This window comes from Sitodiplosis mosellana, unplaced genomic scaffold, assembly GCF_009176505.1.
Source record: "Sitodiplosis mosellana isolate CC-2019 unplaced genomic scaffold, AAFC_SMos_1.0 Smas_scaffold_5, whole genome shotgun sequence".
Taxonomy (NCBI): Eukaryota; Metazoa; Arthropoda; class Insecta; order Diptera; family Cecidomyiidae; genus Sitodiplosis; species Sitodiplosis mosellana.
In genome coordinates, this window is record NW_022595248.1 from 1,979,918 (window position 1) to 2,000,328 (window position 20,411).

Below are 20,411 nucleotides of genomic sequence, written 5' to 3' on the forward strand. Positions count from 1 at the left end.
AATATAACAAAGCTGCCACCAAAGAGAGCCGATTTTGATGGGATAATGCCAGTGAAAGTATTCAATAAAAGAATAGAAAAAAAAAATATGTGGAACAGCCTCATGGCAATAACAATCGATTCAATTTTTCTGCAAAATCATCAATAATTGAAATATGAAGTAACATTTCTCTTCTACGAATTAATCCCATAATATATGGCGCTAGGGAGAATACAACTGGGATATTTTGTTTCTAGCTTCCGATAAGTACAACATGAATTATTGACGAGATATTTCTAATTCAGCGCCAACTTCAACAGTTGAGCAAAAATGTCTAAAATGTGGCAGAATCATAGGCACAATGATTTGATTCCCTTTGGACGATGTAACGTCATATATTCGATTGCCATTTGCCGTTTTAGCTATCAAAATCGATGAAATACTGTAACTGGCTTCCATAAGCTTCTGGTGTATGGTATTTTGTGTTACGCATTATTCCATCGAAAACGAAACGAAACAATATTTTCGATTACTTGAATGCTGTAAACGGTTTTTTTTTCTCTGAATGAGACTTAAATATATCATACATACGCCCAACGCACACACACACAAAAAAGGGAGCGATGGCAAGATGAAGGCAGAAAAATGGGCCAAACAACAAATGCCTCCATTCCCGTTTGGTTGGTTTTAACGCTTAAGATTTGCTCATGTCTGGAGATTATCCATCAGTGAAATTCATTTGAAGCACAACAGAAGCTGAATGCGAACCGAGTACGTCCCCTCAAATCGAACGTTGAAGTAATACAGAAAAACGAGAAATGTACGACACTTAACCACGTGCGAATAGAGCCATTTTATGAGTGTGTTCACGTTCGGTTTTTTTTTGCATATTGGCACAATACCAACAAAAATAAATCGAATATGTAAACGGCTGAATATTTTTTTATCGAACGTCATTCTTTTATAGTGGGAAACGAAAATGAAAGCGAAACTCGGTTTGGGGAAAAAATTGAAACCTTGTAAGCGAAAATTGAGACAAGTACGGAAGGTTATTTTTTTCTCTGTTGGCGCAGTAGCAAACGTTAAATAAACATAACCGAAGTGGGTTTATTGAGGTTCCTTACAGACACTTTTGTGTTACGGTACAGTCTTTTGATCATATACAAGAACGGCAACAACAACAAACACCGGATAATACATAAAAGCTTCTCTTTCCAGGTGTGTGTACGAGTTTTTTTTTTCGGCAACAAAGTAAATATACACACAGGCACAAAAATCCAAATATGAAGCAAACATATTATCGTGGCCTTTTTTGCCTTTGATGCCAGTAATCGAGAGATTGAACGGTAGATAAGCCAGCTCCAACACTACTACATTGATGTTGGTGAGGTGAAAACCTGAATGAAAACCATTTTTCTCGGTTCACATCGAGTGAAGCAAGGATCAAAATGTGATTCAAACCACATACACAAACACACACACACACACTTTTCGCAATGGTCAAATAAAGCACCGTAGAAGTGTACCCATGGTGACATTTTTTTCCTCTGCTCCAGAAAAAAAAGAAGTCGGTGCGACAGGAGCAAAGGTGTGTAGCACACACGATAAGATATCGATAAATTGCTTTTGATGTTTTTCGAGCATTGCAAATGCCTTAAGTTATCACATTCGATGAAATATAATGAAAGAGAAGAAGGAAAAAAACACGAATCTTTTATGACCTTTAACGATTTTTACAGCTGCTGCTGCGAACACAAAAATAATCCACATCATAATACGCGTCTCGGTGTGTGCATCACATTTTTAATTTGGCTAAAATCATATTTTTTTTCTATGATGTGAATTGCTGCGACATTGTCATTGTTGCTGTTCCCATTGCTGTTTTGGGAAATGAAATGTCACAGTGACATTTTTTTGGAGTTTCTCGAGACGGAAAAAAGCATGTCATTCTTTGAAATAGGTCTATAGGAAAGAAAGTTTGAAGCAAAGTCTATATGAAATTGTATAGCGTCAATGAGGATTTCCCTATATCTCTCAACATCAGCAACAACAACAACAAAAAACTCGTTGGAAATCAACGACCTGAAAAGCACTTGGTACAAAATTTCCTATTCAAACATTTCGAATTAGAACGAAGAGCACATACAAACACTGGCGATGATTCATTCCGGCAATGTCAAGGATAAAATTGGAAGCGAAACTCGCTTATAGTACGAGTCATGCATGGTGCGTACAAAATGTGGAAACAAACAACTGTATGAATGTGCGATGCAGAAAAACCCTTCAAATGTTACCAACCGAGTCACATGCTCTACCGCCTCTGTCGCCTGCTACGCTGCCGCATGCTAGCGAAGCGAGACAAGCGTTTGTTTACCCTGCGTGTCGAGGGTGGAATGAACTTGAAACCGTACACACATTGCATTTGCACATTTTCCGCATTGGGAATCGCGCGCGTAGTACACCCTCGTATGCGACGCCATGTAGCCCATCAGCTATTCAAAAGCTTGTCATCGCTTCAGTTCGAAAAGGAATCGCATTGCATGCGGATGTACCGTGATTTTCATGCAAACAATTTCACTCATTTGTGACGTCGAAAAAGGATTTTTCACTTTTCTAACCGTTTTTTTTTTTAAATCACAAAATGACTTGACCAATGGTTCAGACATCTCGTATAGGTATAGTGTTGAAAGAGAAAATGTTGAACATTTCAACAAAAAGTGTGTATTTCGAAACTTGTGTGATTGGCCAAAATTGAATATATGAGCATTGAGCATAGCTCGAAGGGAAACGCTTCGGAAAAGTTGACAATATATTCAATTGTGTGCAGTTGCGAGAGGAAGCGGAAAAATTTATCCACAGAATTGTTTAGTGAATGTTTAACTCCTTTCATTGCATTGATCGTCACCGTGTGCAATACGTCGACCGATTGTCGTGATTCAGAACATGCATGAGACATTGTGTGTGTATTTATATTTTGCTTCCGCAAAAATGCTTAATAAATAAAACGGGTTGAAAACAATAAAAACATGTGTGCGTGCTATGAATTATATGTGTCGTCGTGAAAAGCGCATATGCTTCAAGGGAAAAAAAGTATATCGGTGTACGGTCAAAAACCATTTTCGTTTTGTTTGTTGTTCAAAATTGCATCGTATGTGCATGTGTATGTGTTTGTATACGTGCGAGGCTTTATTGCAACGTTAAATTCTCACAGATTATTTTTGTTTCCGTGGATACTTTAAATAGCCCAGCAAAAAACACAAACACACTCACATACACCACTCTCATTCGATGTGAAACGGACTATAAGTAAAAGTAAAGGATTGCACTGTGAAATTATAACAATAACAACAACAACAAAAACCTGTACATATTGAATGAATAGCGTTGGCTGTTGATGTTAGCTTCGCGATAAAGCCATGTGTGACAAAATGAATTTCGGATTATTATCAGTGAGCGACATGCATGAGAATTTCTGCCATTTCAACCATTTCAACGACTGTTGAATAACACACACACGAAAAAAACATCAGCAACAATAATAAATGACGACGACTGAGACAATTTATGGCTGAAAATCCGTTTGCATCACGAATGGTGCTCGCAAATTAATGCAAAATAAATAATAACAATAAAAAAAAACGCGCGCACAACGGATAAATTAAAGTGATTCACGAGCGATGAATGAGCGCTGCACAAGAAAAATCGGTTCGTTGAAAAATTACGAGCGTATTGTTTTCGGTCAATGCATGAAAGGTGTGAAATTGTGTGTGAATACAGTGATAATTAAAATGCGCTAAATAAACACATTCATTATTATTATCGCTTTCGATATGGTCATTGGAATTGTCGTGATTTTTTTTTTGTCACGTCGCTTACTAATTACCGGCCATTCAAACATGATTACGACGGATTGTGAATGAAAAATAAAAATGTTGTTGTCGAACTCATATAGCTCAACGAATCATATCGTCCAACTTGAATCTAAATTACTTTGTGAAACTATGTTTCAACTACATGTTTTTGTTTTTACATTCATTAAATGGATCGTCGAAAATGTCAAAACTTTCCAGATGAGAGTTGATAATAATTGTTGACTTACGAATGGCAGAACACCGTGTCGTATTAATGCGAGTAATCCAGTGTAATTTGGATCTCAATTTTGAACACGAGCTGCTTTAATTCTGTTCAACATGTGCTTCATTCACTCACTCGACTCAATGCCCGGCGAGATAGTGCCTTTCTCTCTCTCTCCCTCTCTGTGTGTAAGTGTGTTGGTTATTCAACTCATCTGCATTTCAGTTTCACTTCACTTGGATATACATTCCTATTAAGCTTTCAATTGCATAAATACATGTGTAAAATATAGCCAACTGCTTCCGCCCCATTTTCGTATATCCGGTGAATGCGAACGATGATGAACTCTCTCTCTCGCTCGGTTTTCGTTTTGTACCATAGAAGAAAATCGCACTGCAAATCTGCATAGCTCAAGTGGAAAACTACGGCCCGACACAATCTGCAAGTGTCGAGATTTTCCAAATGAACCGACTATGTATAAATAGACCACCCATCTTCCTCGGCCACCACTTTAGAAACGTACACATATCTTTCTCACTCTATCTGCAGCGCGTACGAGGCCACCGTTGTCTGATTTTCGTTTTTCAGCTTTCATTTTGTATCGCTTGCGTTTAACAACTTTTGTTTTAATTGTTCTTGAACAGCTCCTTTATTTATTCATTATACGAAATGGCATGTAATTATGACCAGAGAGTCTAATAGATGCAATGCTTTCTGTTTCATTGGATATTCCAATGGATTTCGACTGCAGCTTAATCGACTAGCTTACAATCATGAATGTTTGATGAAGTGGCATATTTTTCTGTTTTCAAAAGCCTAATCGCTTTTGGGGAAGGAGAGAGCGAAAGATGAAGAGAAAGCGAGAGAGCTGTTTCGGATCTCTTATGCCTAATGATTTTGAGTATCATTGTCTCGAAATATTTATTATTTCGATGTATCAAGATATAACGTCTTGATTAGATTTCGATTCGAATCTCTCTCCAGCCCGATGAGCAACTTGACGTTCTATCCAACCCCAGCAATAGCTTGAAGTTCACATCTATCTCCAGAAAACTCCCTTAAAATCATCTACCCCAGCAACAAATTTTGTAATTGATAACATACAAACTTTCATCAACAACAACGCTTTCTTCATAGCTTCCAAAACTAAAATGCTAATCCGATGAAGATTTCAAGCATTGTTTTGAGAATCGAGTATATGGCGTGTATCGGATGCCAAACACGAACTCTTCCATAATCCTTGCACGTATACTTATGATGAATATGGAAAAAGAACAGTATTAATTGGTGAAGTGAGCGTGAAAATTATGCAGATTAAGTCCGTAGCAGTATACAGCACATACGCATCCGCTCCAAATGCAAAATGACAAACGACAGAAGCCATTCATTATATTCATTCATTGATGGATATTTTTCGATGTACCGAAAAATTGTATATTCAACTCGAATGCTCGTGAAATCTATAATGAATTTTATTGCTGTGTTGTGGCAGTGAAATTCCTAAGCAATAGCAACATTTTGCATTTTCGTGCCACACAGAGCATCCAAAAATACCATCACTCCTCGAATGGAACAAATCCAGCAATGCGGATCTACGGCAAGACATGGATTATGGAAGCAAAAAAAAATATTACGAAACGTGCACATGATTCATTCGGAGAAAATCGAAACACGACCAAACGATGTCTTTGGAATAATAAATGATGCAAAACGATGATGGGAATGCAGATAGAAGGTGGATTCCCGGAAAAAGCAACTGCCGTTCCGAATCAATCGTTTACATCCAAAATCCATTTCTATTTTTTTCTTGCCTTTCTCTGTCGCTCTCTCTCTTACACTTACACTTACACCCTCTCTCACTCTTCGTGGACATCAACTGCGCCACACACATACAAGTGTATATAAAATTTTTCGAGCACAACCGTTTGCAAAATCATTCAATCTGCTGTTGGCTTTTGCACTGCAATTTTTTTCTGCTGATTCAGTCGGGAGAGTGAGAACAAAATATGGTGAAATGTTTTGCTACTTTGTCGGTTGATGCGATATAAAATTACAATAAAAAAAAATAAATCGCAAAAGATGAAATTCGCCGAAAGAAATGAGCGAGAGAATGTTACAGTTGTGGTGAAATCAAGAGTCCCAAATCGCAATACACCGATTCGCATACCGTAGACCCGCAGACAGCAACAGACAAGGCGTTGCAATACTCGAATTACAGTTCAACTATTTATTTTCAGTTTCATTTAATCGTTTAACGACAACAAATTTAATCCACCAAGGAGTTTAAGTTTTCCACGACGAAGTACTGTGTGAGAGAGACGGTGAGCGGACGTGAAAGCTGTGGCGGAATTATTTTCGCTATTATTTTCATCTCGGCGCGTACATCGAAACGGGTCGGAATGGTTGGCCACATTTGCTCGGTTTTCAAATGACTTTGCATTTTTCGCTAGTCGTGCATGTGTTTTTTCTTTTGTTTCGATTTCCGTGCTCGGTTCACTTCCAAATAATCCACGAAATAAAAATGTATACACAAGTTGTTTTGTGTGCGCAACATTTTCCATTATAATTTTTTGCGCAAAAAAATTTAATACTTTTTCATTATGGTACTCTTGAAATTATGTGCACTTTCTCCAAATCACATGATTCCCATTCCACATATGAGTGGATCGAGCATTACTTGATTCGAACAACTACTGCCTTTGTTCATTGCTCTGCTTGAAAGAGACTTTTATAAAGCTTTTATTTTTAAATTCACAATGAAAACATTTCGCAAAGTCGAAACGAAGAAAAAAGTCCATGGAAATAATTAGGAGCTTACGAGAGTGAGAACGAGCGGAAGAATAGAGAGAGAGAGGGGGAGAGGGAGAGGGAGAGTGGGAAAGACACAGAAAAAGTACATCGTTCGCATAAAAAGACAAATAAACTGAAATAATTCCGATTTCCCGCCAAGTCAAAGACTGTGTCAGATTCACAAAAGCGAAGCAAACAAACGGGCATTTTAAATTTCTCTTTTATCTTCGTTTTTTTTTCATATGCCTGCAAGTCAAAGCAGTCATAAAAAACGCATAATAATCAAGCACATCGAGGGCATTTAATTTTATTTCATTATTACCTCTTTATATTTGCAAAGCTCTTGTTCCTTGGAAATCTTTTCAATGCGAAATACGTGAGAGTCACTGATTGAAATATTAAATTTTTGATGTGCATGCAGTCTGTGCGCGAGTGAGCGAGCGATGGAAATAAATACTTGCACGTCTGCATTTCAATCATATTCACTTTTTTTCCTTCATATAATGAAAAAAAAAATCTCAATTTGAGTGTATTTACTTCAAGATATTTCCGTTACATGCAATTATGCGGAACGAAAAAGAATCCATCGTGGTGAATAGCTCACCGTGCTGAAGTGCAATTCGGTCTAGGTCAAGTGAGCAACCGGAATGTGTGCAATAAAAATGAATTGTTCATTGTTTTGAGACAGTGAAGCGAAAAACGGTGGCAACGTCAAAACTATGTTGTCACGACAAGTCGTTTGCCAGTTTGTTTGGCACACACCATTATCTCTCATCATACTCACTTTCCATCATTTTCCGTCACTCTTCGTATCTCAGTATGCGGTAGCAATAATGTGCAGTGCACAATTTCTTTTGATCCAACGTCATACTTTCTTCCTGCTTCTGCAGGATGAGTTGTTGTTGCGTTTCATTCTGTCCTTCCATTCTTGCTGTTCACAACAGATTCCGCTGCTCGATCTGAAACATATTCAAACCAATTCAAGTGAAGCTGATTGAAAACTGAAAATGAAAGGTTGAAATAGCTTGCGTTTCTGCAAAAGAACGCAATTTCACAAGGAAATTATATACATTTTCAGATAGACAATTGAATATAGCGACATAGCTCAAAAACATACAAACAATCGCTGTTGAAATAGCTATTCAATTTCTTCGTCTATTTATTCAAATGTTTATATACGCTGTGCGCTGAGATATGTAAAATATACTGTATGCCAATCGAATATTGCACGAGCATTCGAAATGCGCTTCTCTTTAGAAAGATGTTCTTTCGCTCTCTCTCTCTCTCTCTGCTGCCTCGCTACAAACCGAAGGAATTCCAAATAAAACAATAGCGATCAGCATGCGAATGGCTGCTCATTTCCCTTCTTTTGAAATGCAAAGCATTGTTCTGCCATGCAAAAGACTGGCGTACATTTTTCGGGCAATTTGGAAATTAATAATCATAAATTTATTTTAAATTGAATTCATTCACTATTTGCTGCTGCACTGTTTGCCTTGTTGTTCCACGCTTCGTTTCGTTCATAATGAAGTCCTATTGTCCAATGCTTTTTTTCTGTTTGTTTCACTCATTCTTTTGCAATACACTCTCATGATATCCAATGGCCTTTGACATAGTAAATAAAACTCGTCCATTCGCTATGTGTTATGCATTCAAATGGTTGTTCCGTTTGTTTTGTGTTTTTCCGTTAAACAAGTGCAGCAGCATTCACGTTGCCATGGTTGTAAATATTTGAAATGTTGCTTTAGTTCACCAGAGACCTCTTCCGCCAGTAGAAACTTTTAATTTCCAATTGAATTTTGATCCATCTACTCTGTCAGCGTCTGCCGTTGACATTTCGAAATTTTATTCGGATTTCACCAGAAATTTCTCCGAGTTGTGAAAACTTTGCACATTCTCTTTTCTAATGAACTTTGAGTGCAACATAAAACTTGAGCAAAAACTCAACAACTCAAGTATTTCCAGTTCATTTTGACCGATTTTCTGATTACTTCGAATGCGCCATCGTAAATTGGCTTTCTTGCAAATAGTTTGCGAATGAGATTAAAACTATGCGAAGAGAGTGTAGAAAAAGAATAATCGACGTAAATGGAATCGATCCAAAGGATTAATATGGCATCTCTTCCCGTTTCTATTCAATCTAGAGTACTGTATAGGAAAAAGTGCAATCGCATGCTTTCACCAAGTTTTCGTTTTCTGAAGAGTCAATGAATCGCAGCAAAGTTTAGAATGCATTTTCAATGTGTTTGTGTGTAGTATGAATCGAAGATTTTAATCCGATTTCGATTATAATTTGCCGGAGCTTAATGCTTGAAAATTTTCCGTTGAAATTTCCACACATTTTCCCATTTTCATATTCTTATGCGAACATGCATGATTTCAAAATCCGTTCGTTTCTCTGCGCATTTTTGTCATGTCACTTTAAATTTAAATGCAAATCAAGAATATGCACCTTAACACTGAACTCATTTTGCAATGCACACATCAACTTGAACTCTGCTGACCGTCTGCTACTGCTGGTGCATGCATCCAAACTCGATTTTCATATATCATTTAATGAATTCTACGTGGAACGGCTGTGTGGCAATGTGGGAATAGAACTGAAATCAGCATTTTATTATGATAAACAGAGCTGAAGAGAGAGATTTTAAATGAGAATATGGTATGGCATAAACACTGCATACATGTTTACATTTGTGTGTGTGTGTGTGTGCAATGTGTATGCGAGAGGTAGAATGAGTTGTGAATTCTCATTGGAATCATTCATGTTCCTAACAGATGCACTCGGCAAGATAAAATGCGTAAACATTCCGAGTTTCACCGGATGCCGGCGTTGATCTTGCTCAACCAAATCGTCGGTGCATTTTGCCGCATGGTTTTAGTGAAAACTTTCTCGAAATGCCACATTTCAATTTCGACTTGTCGAAACCAACAGGAATCCGAACCACTTTCCTAGTCGAAACAATATCTGTTTTTCACATTATGTCTACCAATATTTTGGCCTGTTTTTCTTCACTTTCGAGGGGGTGGTTTCATCGATAAGTACACCTTACCGCTGCTGAAGTCTATTTATCAAATTTTGAACAAACAGAATATTCAATCCCACTTCATTCCCATGAATCGATTTTCATTGTACTAGATATTGTATTGTTTGGCACGTTTCCTGTATTCTTTAACAAAATTGATCAATTTTCAATTTTGTATTCGCACACTCTTCCAGCTTGCTCTACGATTCGACATTTATTTTGCTCGTCGTATGTGAGTTGTGTGCTAATATCAAGTAAAAATAGACTCTAATATCGAACCGAAGTGAAAGACCGATATTGTTATCATTATTACTTGAGCATTTGTATGGATTCACGCATCACGTCATGGAAAATGAAAACGATTCGTTTCGCATTTAAGCACAAGCATTTTCTTTTCCAAACGAAACACTTAGGACTTATGCCGAAGATTCACATTTGCCTTGTTTGGGTTGCCGCGCGTTGCTCTGTTCCGTTCTTCAGACGTGGAAATCGATACGTGGATGCTGGCTTCATTGCCTCAAAACCTTAACTAACGAAACAAACGTATCCCTACAGCCGGTGTGTATGTGTGCTGGGTGGATGGTTACTAGTTTTTCGTACGTTGCGTACGTTGTACGTGCTGTGAGTATGTACGAGGCAAGGCATGTCTATAATTGTTTTCATCGGATTTTCTATGCTATTAAAAACTTATCATGATTGCGAAACGACTTGGCTCCGACGAACGAGAGAGAGAAAAGAAAATACACATTGAGAAAATCGTCGGTGGCATGTGCGTGCTTTAGCTTTTCTTCTTTAAGTTGCACTGTTTTTCCTTCTTCACTGCAATATAACGAACAGTTTTCCAGTACGTATAATTCTCGGTAATAGTTGTTTGTATCTTTAAAAAAGTCGAGCAGAAAAATCTCAGGATGAAAGTGCTTTAAACAAAAATAAGAAGAAAGAAGAAAAAAAAAACAATGCACCCAAAACTATTTTCGCCTTTTGCAGACTTTTTGTTTTTTTTTCACGTCGAGTTTCTCCAAGTTCCTGAAGAAATCGAGTGAAGGAACGAAAAATAAAATGAAAACAATTCTCTCCGGAGATGAACAATGCAACAGTGTTGCTTTTACAGCCAGAACCTGATGTGTACTTCTGCAGCAGCAGTATCAACAGTACCAACAGCAGCAACAGCAGCTCATTTTGTGCTGTGCATTTCCACCGATCTGTGCTGCTTCGCAACATAAAACTATTTTGTCTTGTATATTCACTTCGTTTTTGTAATAAATACTTGGTTGTTTATTTAAATTCCTTCCGTCCCAGTATCATATTCATTTCATTTCCCACACAGTTTTCGTGCTAATTTTGATGAAAGCAACTCGCTTAAGCAAACGGGTGAGAGAGAGAGAGAGCGAGCGAGTGAGAGAAAAAGCGAATGAGTGAAGAAGAAAGAGCAAGAGTGAAAGAGAAAAAAGGATGAGAATTCAATCATTTTGAAATTTCATCCATCTTCTATATCATTTTATGAAATTTTAATGCAACAAAAGTATTTAATCGCTTTTTGATTCGCCGACAACATTGAATTTTCATTCGAAATCCGCCAAAAAAATCAATATTCGTGTACCTTTTTGCAGTGTATCGAATAAACTGAAGCGAACTGAAATTTTACACTGAATAAATACTGAACAGTGACGACGACGGCGGCGGCGGCATAATTGAGTGAAATGAGAGTAACTACGATCGTCAGTGTCTAAGGCTCATGTAATAAAATAATAGGAAAATAATGAGATTTATAGTCGTTGTGCATAAATGAGCACACCACACCAAGGAAGAGATCGTTAGACAGTGTACAAAGTAGATAAACGAAGTTCGTTTAATTGAAATTTATGCCTTGACATTCAACCGGTATTCGGTATTTTGTGCTTGAACGACGTACAACAATGCATAGTACTGTACAATATATAAGTTACTGCATTAAGACAATGAAACGAAGCGGAAATTGATTCGGTGAAAGGCGTTTAAAATTAAAGTGAACTGAATTCTTAAAGTAGTGGCGTGTGCGATTAACGTCGACACGTGAATTTGGCGCTGAAGTGTCGAGGAACAACAGGGAAGTGCGCAAAAATTACCAATTAAACGTCGTAAATCACGACACAGAAATATTTTTAAGGTTTTGCAACTTCATCGAAGAAACCACCGTAAAAAGGATATGCATCGCAACACAATTTAACCCGGTGTTTAATATGATAATCCGATTAGAATATTAAGCATTAATCTACTCTTGTGTAATATGTTTTTGGGGAGATTACATTCAGCACATATTATTTATCCGACTTAGTGTTGAATAAGTTTGGATTTTTATTTTGGTGGAAACAGAAATCACTTTGACTGCGTATGTGTATCGGAAAACCATTGTGTTTGCCGTGAAGGGTGAAAGGAAAAAAAATCAACTATTGTATAAGTGAAATTTGCCGTGACTTTAATTCGAACTTGAACTGACTAGACGGAAAAGGAGATAAGAAACATTTTTCTTTATCAACGAAAAAGATGAAAACGGCAACGAAGAAGACGATAGTGAATTCAACTATTTAGAACATTATTCGAATTAGAAAGCACCGAAAAGAGCATTTCTGAGGGAAAAAATAACTGAAGATAGAAAAAAAGTGAATGACGAGGGCAGGCAAATGCATGCGATTCTTGTCAATGCGCTTAGTTTTTCAGCCAGATGATACCAAAGAGGGTGTTTAGCCCTTCGTTGACTATAAAATCGTTGACAAGTGAAAATCGTCTCAAGGGAAATCGTCGATTTGATTGTGAGTCTGAAGCATCGTCGGTGGCCAGTACTAGTAGTACGAGTAACAATAACAAAATCAAGCCATTGGATCCGATTAAAGAATTGGCTGCTGCATCGATTGAATACGATAAAAAAGTCGTCGTCATTGGAAAAGCAAACATTGAAAATGGAAAAGACATCAACGATAAAAACAATTCCACCAATAAGCTGCTCCATAATGATGTAAGTCATAGTGAAAAGGATAAGACACAAAATGATCAGCATCAACATCAGCATCAGCAGCAGCATCATCATCATCACAGTGGCAGCTCCAAAAAACCAAATAACACTGAACTCGTAAATAATCTAATTGGAACGCCGGAAACTGCTGTTGGAATCGGAAATTGCCATCCAAATATTCACAACATTGGCCAGGCTGGCGAGCATACGAGCAACGCACATGATGAAAACAACCATGATGCAGTAGATAAAATTGAGTTATCCGTAAAAAGATGTGATGTCGAAACAAAAATCAACAATGTGCCACTGCGTGATGTTATCCAGCGTAAAGTAACGAAATTGCCCAACCAATTATTGAACAGTAGCAAAGAATTATCGTCGAAATTGGTAACAGCTGCATCAACGACCACATCGAAAAATGTAAGTCGAACGAAACGTTTACTATTCCGTCGTAAAACAACAGCCATTACCAAAGATCAAATCGAAGTAGCAAAACATCTTGCCAGCAATGAACAATCACCAACAACTCAAAATAATGAAGCATTTAATGAGCGTACATTGAACGCGTCGCAGGTAACAGTGCCAACCATTGAGAGCAATTATAGTAAAGCAATTGATACGATTCAAGCGACGGAGGAGCTTGAACAGCGGCAGCTACAGCAGCAGCATCATCATCATCAAAGTTCCACTTCAACGAAGCAGAAACAGGCAAATAACATCACCATCGTTACCAATTTACAAAATTCAAAGCGAAAAAATGCCAAAACTGACAACAAGTACAAATTGGACGAAGTGAACAAAAATGCCGAAAACACTGTTCTAACAACAACATCATCAACGAATGATAACGTTTCGACTTCAAAACGATATTATTTTAAGCAATTGCCTGCAGCTAATAAAATAAAATCCGAGAATTTTGCATCGTTGCCGACGAACGAAACAGACACCGATTTAACGAATGAAATTCATGATAATTTCGTAGCCAGTTCGAATAATAAAGCGAAAATTGTAAACGAAAGGAAGCAACCACCGCCGTACATAGATCCACCGCCACCACAGTCTTCACCACGAAACGTAGCCGCATTTAACAAACAAACGAATCATACTTCATGCGAATTGCAGAAAATATTTAAAAATAACAAAGCTGAAAGCGATATTCTGAATGCTCAACTTGATATCATCGACGGTTGCATCAACGACGACGAACATGGAAATTATGCGGTGCCATATGTACAATCTCCGACGTCCGAATTAAACTTGAGCTCACCACCAACTGTTGTGAATTCAAGCGTTTACATTCGAATTGCAAATCAGCCCGAATCGAAAGTCAACAGCCATAGTCACAGCCACAGTCACAGCCAATACACAGGTGGTGTAAAAAAGCCAACAAACATAACTAAGTCACAAAGCCCGAATAATCGAGCATTTTTATCACGGCAACAACAAAAGCGATTGCCTGTGCAAACTCAATGCAAAGACAATAAAGATTCATCGCATGATAAATCGGCCATCGAAACTGAGATTTTATTGCTAGACCCGATTGGTCAAAGTTTTAGCTCGGGCGGCATTGGAAGCAGCAGTAACAGTAATAGCATCAGCACCAGCACCAGCAGCAGCGATAGTAGCAACGAAAACGATAAAACCACCCATATAAACGTAGTCGAAACAAATCAACGCACCAAAATGGATCCAAGTAATATAATAAACCTAACGTCACCATGCGATATGCTCACCAAGCCCGAGTTTTCATCAAGTCATTTGCAAAATATACCGGTACGACCACGGAAAGGTGTACCACATTTAGAAAACTATTGTCTATTCGATCCGAGCAAAGATTTTGTCAACGAAAAAGAACTGAAAAAGAAGTACGGATTGGTGAGTGGCGATTGTATGCCATTTCCAATCAAAATACTCGATAAACGAACCAATGAAGAGGAGCTCATTAAGGAAACGATTTACGAGGATCATGACTTTGTTTACGATACACTCGAAGATGTGGAAGAAGAAGATGAAGAAGAAATGGACGAAAACCAAACGTCATATCCAAACTATTTTACCATCGACCCTGATTACATTGAAGAGAATAAAATGGAATCGATGTTTGCGAATGCAAATCATTTGCATCCGATTGTCGAATCCGAAACCGAAGACATTTATAGCGATACCAATGCAAATGTTAACAAAACAACGATTTATGAAAACCAACAAGTGACGGTGCAAGAACCTAAACCAGATGTTCCTCTCAAAAAATCGCCACAAATCGAAAAAATCGTGCGTCAATCGTCACAGCCGGTGATATCGACATTTACCGCAAAGAAAATGATATCATCGGGCGGTGTTGGTGTAGGAGGGAAACCACCTCCTGTCAAAAATGACTCATCAACGTTGTCGAAATATCCAAATGCCAAGGTTTCGTCGAAAATTCGCACAAAATTAAGCCCACCAAACGACCTACCGTTACGCACAACCAATCAAATTGCCATGAAAGTGACGACGACGACAATAGCAACGAAAAAACGCAACAGTATTACAATGAAACACAGTGTATCTACGCCACAATTAAGCCTGAAGGATTTACTTGAAGAAAATGCCGCATTACCTGTGGTCGAAATTGAAATAAAAAACACAGTGGCACCGAATAAAAATGTAATGGCCACGTCCGTTGGGAATCGGGCGAGCCAATATAAATTTACACGTCGGCCAGCCTCACAGCACAGTGATGCTGACAGTGGTTTTCTTAGCCCAGCCACACCAACATCCGATGCATTCAATCACGCAACAGCATTTGCTTTTCCACAATTTGACACAATTCAGGGATACATTGATGTAAGTAACAAATTACCACTGTCTGTTCTTTTATTTTTTTGCTTCCCAATTTCGCCTCTCAACGTCACCACGTTAAACTGACGTGAAATGAGCATTTAGTTATTTTGGAATAGGCAATGACAATGTGCCACTCCGTCGTTTGTTGTTGTTTTCATTATAACAAACAAAGAGACGATAATTTATGGTTTCATACGCTTTTTATGTTATTTGTTATTTTAACCGAATGTGGTGTTAAAGCGAAGAATAAGGGGAGGAGGACGAAACGACCGAACCAAAAAAAAAATTGTACCAGGGGGACACAAAGAGCAATAATAATAAAAACAAAAATTTAATAGTTTGTGAAGAGAAGCATAGATTCGGAACTATGAAAACGAAAATACAAATAAATAAATGCTGCGCGAATTTTCGGTTGTCGTCGTTGTCGTAGTCATAGCGTATACAGCAGTCAAATCTAATTAAAATATTTCGTTTCGGGGTAGCTGCCGTTTCCACTTACCCTTCACTATTTTCCACGACTTTAATATATTCGACAATAACCAATAATGACGGTGTGTATGTATGTTTTTGTGTGCAATGTATACACAACTAACGCCCGCTCATTCACTCTCTCGTGTGTGTGTGTGTGTGTGTGCGCGAGCGAGCAGTATCACTGCAACGAATTATGTATGTGTGTGTGTGTGTGTGTGTCTATGCGTCAGAATGATATAGCGAGAGCCTCTAGCTGTACAGGGAGGCAGAGAGAAAGAGAGAGAGAGAGAGAGAGAGAGAGAGCGTCAGACAACCATCGTGCAAAGACGAAATCGACATAAATACGTATGTTGAACGAGCGAAATAAATAAAGGGCGAGAGTTGGGTGCTCGTGGAATGCAAACAATTGCATTTATTTTATGCGTTGTTCACAGTTTCGTCGACAACGAAAACATTCACACCACACTCTCGCTCGTTCTCATTCTCAACAACACTCACTCTTCCTTTCCCGCTCGTTTTGTCATACTGCAAAGTGTCGATATGCCAACACATTTTGTTGTTCTTTTCATTGTTTTCGCACGGCGTTTGCAAAATTTTCCAGACAATCCACACAAAAAAAACAACACTCATTTCACATCCCGAAAAAATAATTGATGCACAACGAAACAGCGAAAATGAAAATGAGAATATAAATAAACAGAAAAATTCGCACAGAAAAAATTGTTCCGTGCATATTTTATATCACAACCTGCAGCTAATTTTAGCATTCTCATTTCGTCGCATAATCACACCAAAATCATGAACTCGCTCTCGCTCTTCGTTTGGTTTTTGTCGTAAAAACAGACATTTTTCGTGAATATTCTACGTGATTTTTGCATTGTATTCAGCCAGGAAGTATAAGCCATTATTTTGATGTCAGTTGTATTCAAATTATTCGTTTCATTTCCAAGGAACATATTAAAAATGCCTTGTGTTTAACAAATAAAAAATTGTGAACGCAGAAAGGCGTCGTTTTAACATGATTTTAACAAACAAAAAAAAAAGATTCCAAGAACGTGAACTTCAAACGGTTAAAGAGAACCACGATGAGAGAACAAGTTGCAGCTGAAAAAAATTGCTGATAAATTCGGATAGAATTTCCGTTGGGCCAATTTTGAGTTCATGTTTTTTTGTGCTATTGTCATGTCTATTGTGTTCCGGCGACGTGTTTGGGCGTTATTATGACTTTCAGATTTTCGTCGTAAAAATGCAAGACGAAAAGTAGTTTCATCTGTTTTTTTACAACTTTTTTTTATGGTGGCTCGTAAAAATTCGCGTGGAGAAAGTTTGTGTGTGTGTGTGTACCGCACCCTCTAAAACTGAAACGAGCAACATCTTCCAATGTATTGTTTTTGGTGTATATACTATTTAATTTGGTGCAACGTCTGTTAATATGAAAAATACTTTTTGAACAACAAAAGAGCAACAAAAAAAAACACATTTTTATCGTCGCGTTATCTATTGTATTTACTTTTGTGCAGGCACGTCTCATTCGCTGTCGTTCGTCTGTGCCGACTGCCGAATCGTTGCGTACGGTTTATGTGTGTATTTATCATTGAATGTGTGTGTGAGTGTGTAAGTGTCAAAATGTATTTTTCGCATGTTATAAAAGTTGTCCGTAATGAAGAGCGTCTCCCGTTCTTTCTCTCGATATTAATTAGATTTCCGATGTACGACGATAATATTCATTTGGAAGTTGTGCCCGTCATAAAGTGTTACAATCAGGAAGTTTGCATCGAACAAGTTGTCGTCGTCGTCGTTGTCGGATGCAACATATCGGTTTGTTTGCTCTCTCTGTGTGTCTCATTCACACAAAGCGATAATGTTCAGGATACGAACAGGATATTTGCAACATTGTAATGATGCTATTCATGAGCCAAGGACAACTTATTTCCATTGTGAGAAACGAGTTAAAATTTTGTAAAATGATTATGACGACGTCGAAACTATTTTCACTCTCTTTTTTCCTCTGTATCTCTCTCTACCCTCTCTCTCTCTCTCTCTCTCTCTCTCTCTCTCTCTCGATCAAGCGTGATTATAATAAATTTTTCGTCTTCAATTTCTAATTAAATTGGAGGAGTGAAACAAGTTACAGGAATTCCGTTTGACGTTGGCTATGTTGTATGCGCAGGCACACAGCACGACTTCTCGACGTAATGCCATTCAACGGTGAAAAAAAGCGAATCCCATTAAATTGTACACTGTGGTGTGCACTGCACGTGCCATTAATGTGAAAATAAGAATAATATATCCGAACGTTTGCTCGAAAACTGAAATGGAACTCTTTATTTGGTCGGGGTTTGGATGCAGGCAGGTTCGTTTTTATTTCACTTAAATACGGTTAGTTTGATTCCTCCTTAATACCGATTCCACATTCCATATTGTGAATTAAAAGTCAACCGAGTGTGATTAAAGCGGTGTTTGAGTGAAGAGCATTTGGGTAACATAGAAGTAAAGTGCAATGTCAAATTATTATTATTATTGGCAGAAAACCCCTGCGTTTTTCGTCTTTTTCTCCTCTGTACATACACTAAACGGTTCAATTTATCGAAGTGGAGAGTCAAAACGCACACACCACACACTACATACATTCAAACGTCCATTTTGTTTATGCACTTTGATACAAATTTTTTTTCTTCCTCGATTTCTTTTCGAACACAAATGGTACGCTCATATGCGCTCAGATGCCATTAAATCTATAATACCATGTAATGCTACAAACAGACAGTTTTCGTTCAAAGCGTGACCAAATTGAATTTACTCGAAAACATATTGACAAAAACGCAACCGACAATATGCGCGGCGCGCATTCCATTTGTGTATAAAATGTATGACAGTTTGGCATGTATCGATAAATATCGTTTGTGTGTTTGAATGTAAGGGCTGGGCGAACATGAATTTGATGGCAACAAACGAGATGTAAGCAACGTTTGCCATGAACGCAGTACTTTGTGAAGCACTCCATTTAATCGGCAATGGTAATTTTCCGGTAGTGAAGCATAAAATCAATTTTGTTAATGAAATTAACAATTCCAATGACAGCCTGAATTTTGTCCGGCTCGTTCAACAAATTGCGAAAAACTAACCGACACTTTTAAGAAAATCAGCACCAAAATTAAAATCTTCCAAAAGTTTTTGTCCAACAAATAAATTCTCCAGACGACAAATATGCATGTGTCTTGAGTGCCTAGAGGCAATTTCATTAGGAAACCGAATGATAAATTTTAATAGCATATGTGTGTATGTGGACGTGTCGATATTGTGTCCCTTTTCTCCAAATGGCATAGATAAAATTATATGTACACGTTGTCGCCATTTTCCCTTTTTGAAAACCTCAAAAGAGAAATTGGATGAAATTCACCAAATGAAGGCCTCAAATAAAAAAAAAACAGAGAGAGAGAACAAGGTGCCTTTTGCAAAGAGTGAAACCATGTTCCAAATCGACACATTGACGCCGCGCTCTATATGTTCGGTTGGTAAACAGAGATAACAGGCTCATCCCGACTAACAATTAGTAAATGAATGTGTATAGCGAGTGCATGGCTGTGTGTTTTGTTGCGATGGCATCATAGTAAAAGGCAGCTTCAGTTCAAATGGATAATGATTATTCTGTGTGAAAGGTTCAAATGAGATGATGTGTTTCGTGGTGATGGTGACGGTGGCAGTGGAGGATACATCTTGGAAATGCCAACCGATTCATTTCCAAAAATTTCCGCTTGCGACATCAAACACACAAAGAGTCACCTTTAAGGCTCCGTGTAATTATTGTAATCACTTTGCAAATGTGAATTTTTCAGGACGATTGCGTACGTTATATTCCGTCTGGCAAATGCTAGTGCATGAGTATGTGTGTTGGGTTTTTACGATTACGCTTGACGATGTTCAATGTACCCATTCACATGGTTGAAACAAATATACACGTACATCCATTATTTAATGCCATCATTGAAGAAGATATCAGTTGTGTGCTGTCTAGCTGTCGTTGTTGTTCACCTGAAACACACACAAACACCGCTGCCACCCGTGAAATGAATTCATCTTAACACGTTCGGCGGCTTTTATCCTAATCTACTCACATAAAGAATAATTGAAAGCAGGTGTAGAAGCTCATTTCAACTCTGGATGCTAATGATAAACACTAAAAATTGCCACTGCCAAAAAATAACACAACGGTATGATTGTAATTCCAAACGTGGTGTAGGGCTCACATCAAACATGAC

At 37.9% G+C, this 20,411-nt stretch overlaps 1 protein-coding gene across 2 annotated transcripts in view; it reads left to right on the top strand.

Annotated features, from left to right (window-relative positions):
- Positions 1-2,496: 2,496 nt before the first annotated feature.
- Positions 2,497-20,411, top strand: part of LOC129567140 (protein sickie) — a 179,492-nt gene continuing 161,577 nt past the window's right edge. For both annotated transcript variants that reach the window (XM_055443761.1, XM_055443762.1), the window contains exons 1-2: positions 2,497-2,654; positions 11,480-15,684. In XM_055443761.1, coding sequence (XP_055299736.1) covers positions 12,571-15,684 — 3,114 coding nt within the window. In that variant the 5' untranslated portion in view covers positions 2,497-2,654; positions 11,480-12,570. The remainder of the gene's footprint in view (positions 2,655-11,479; positions 15,685-20,411) is intronic.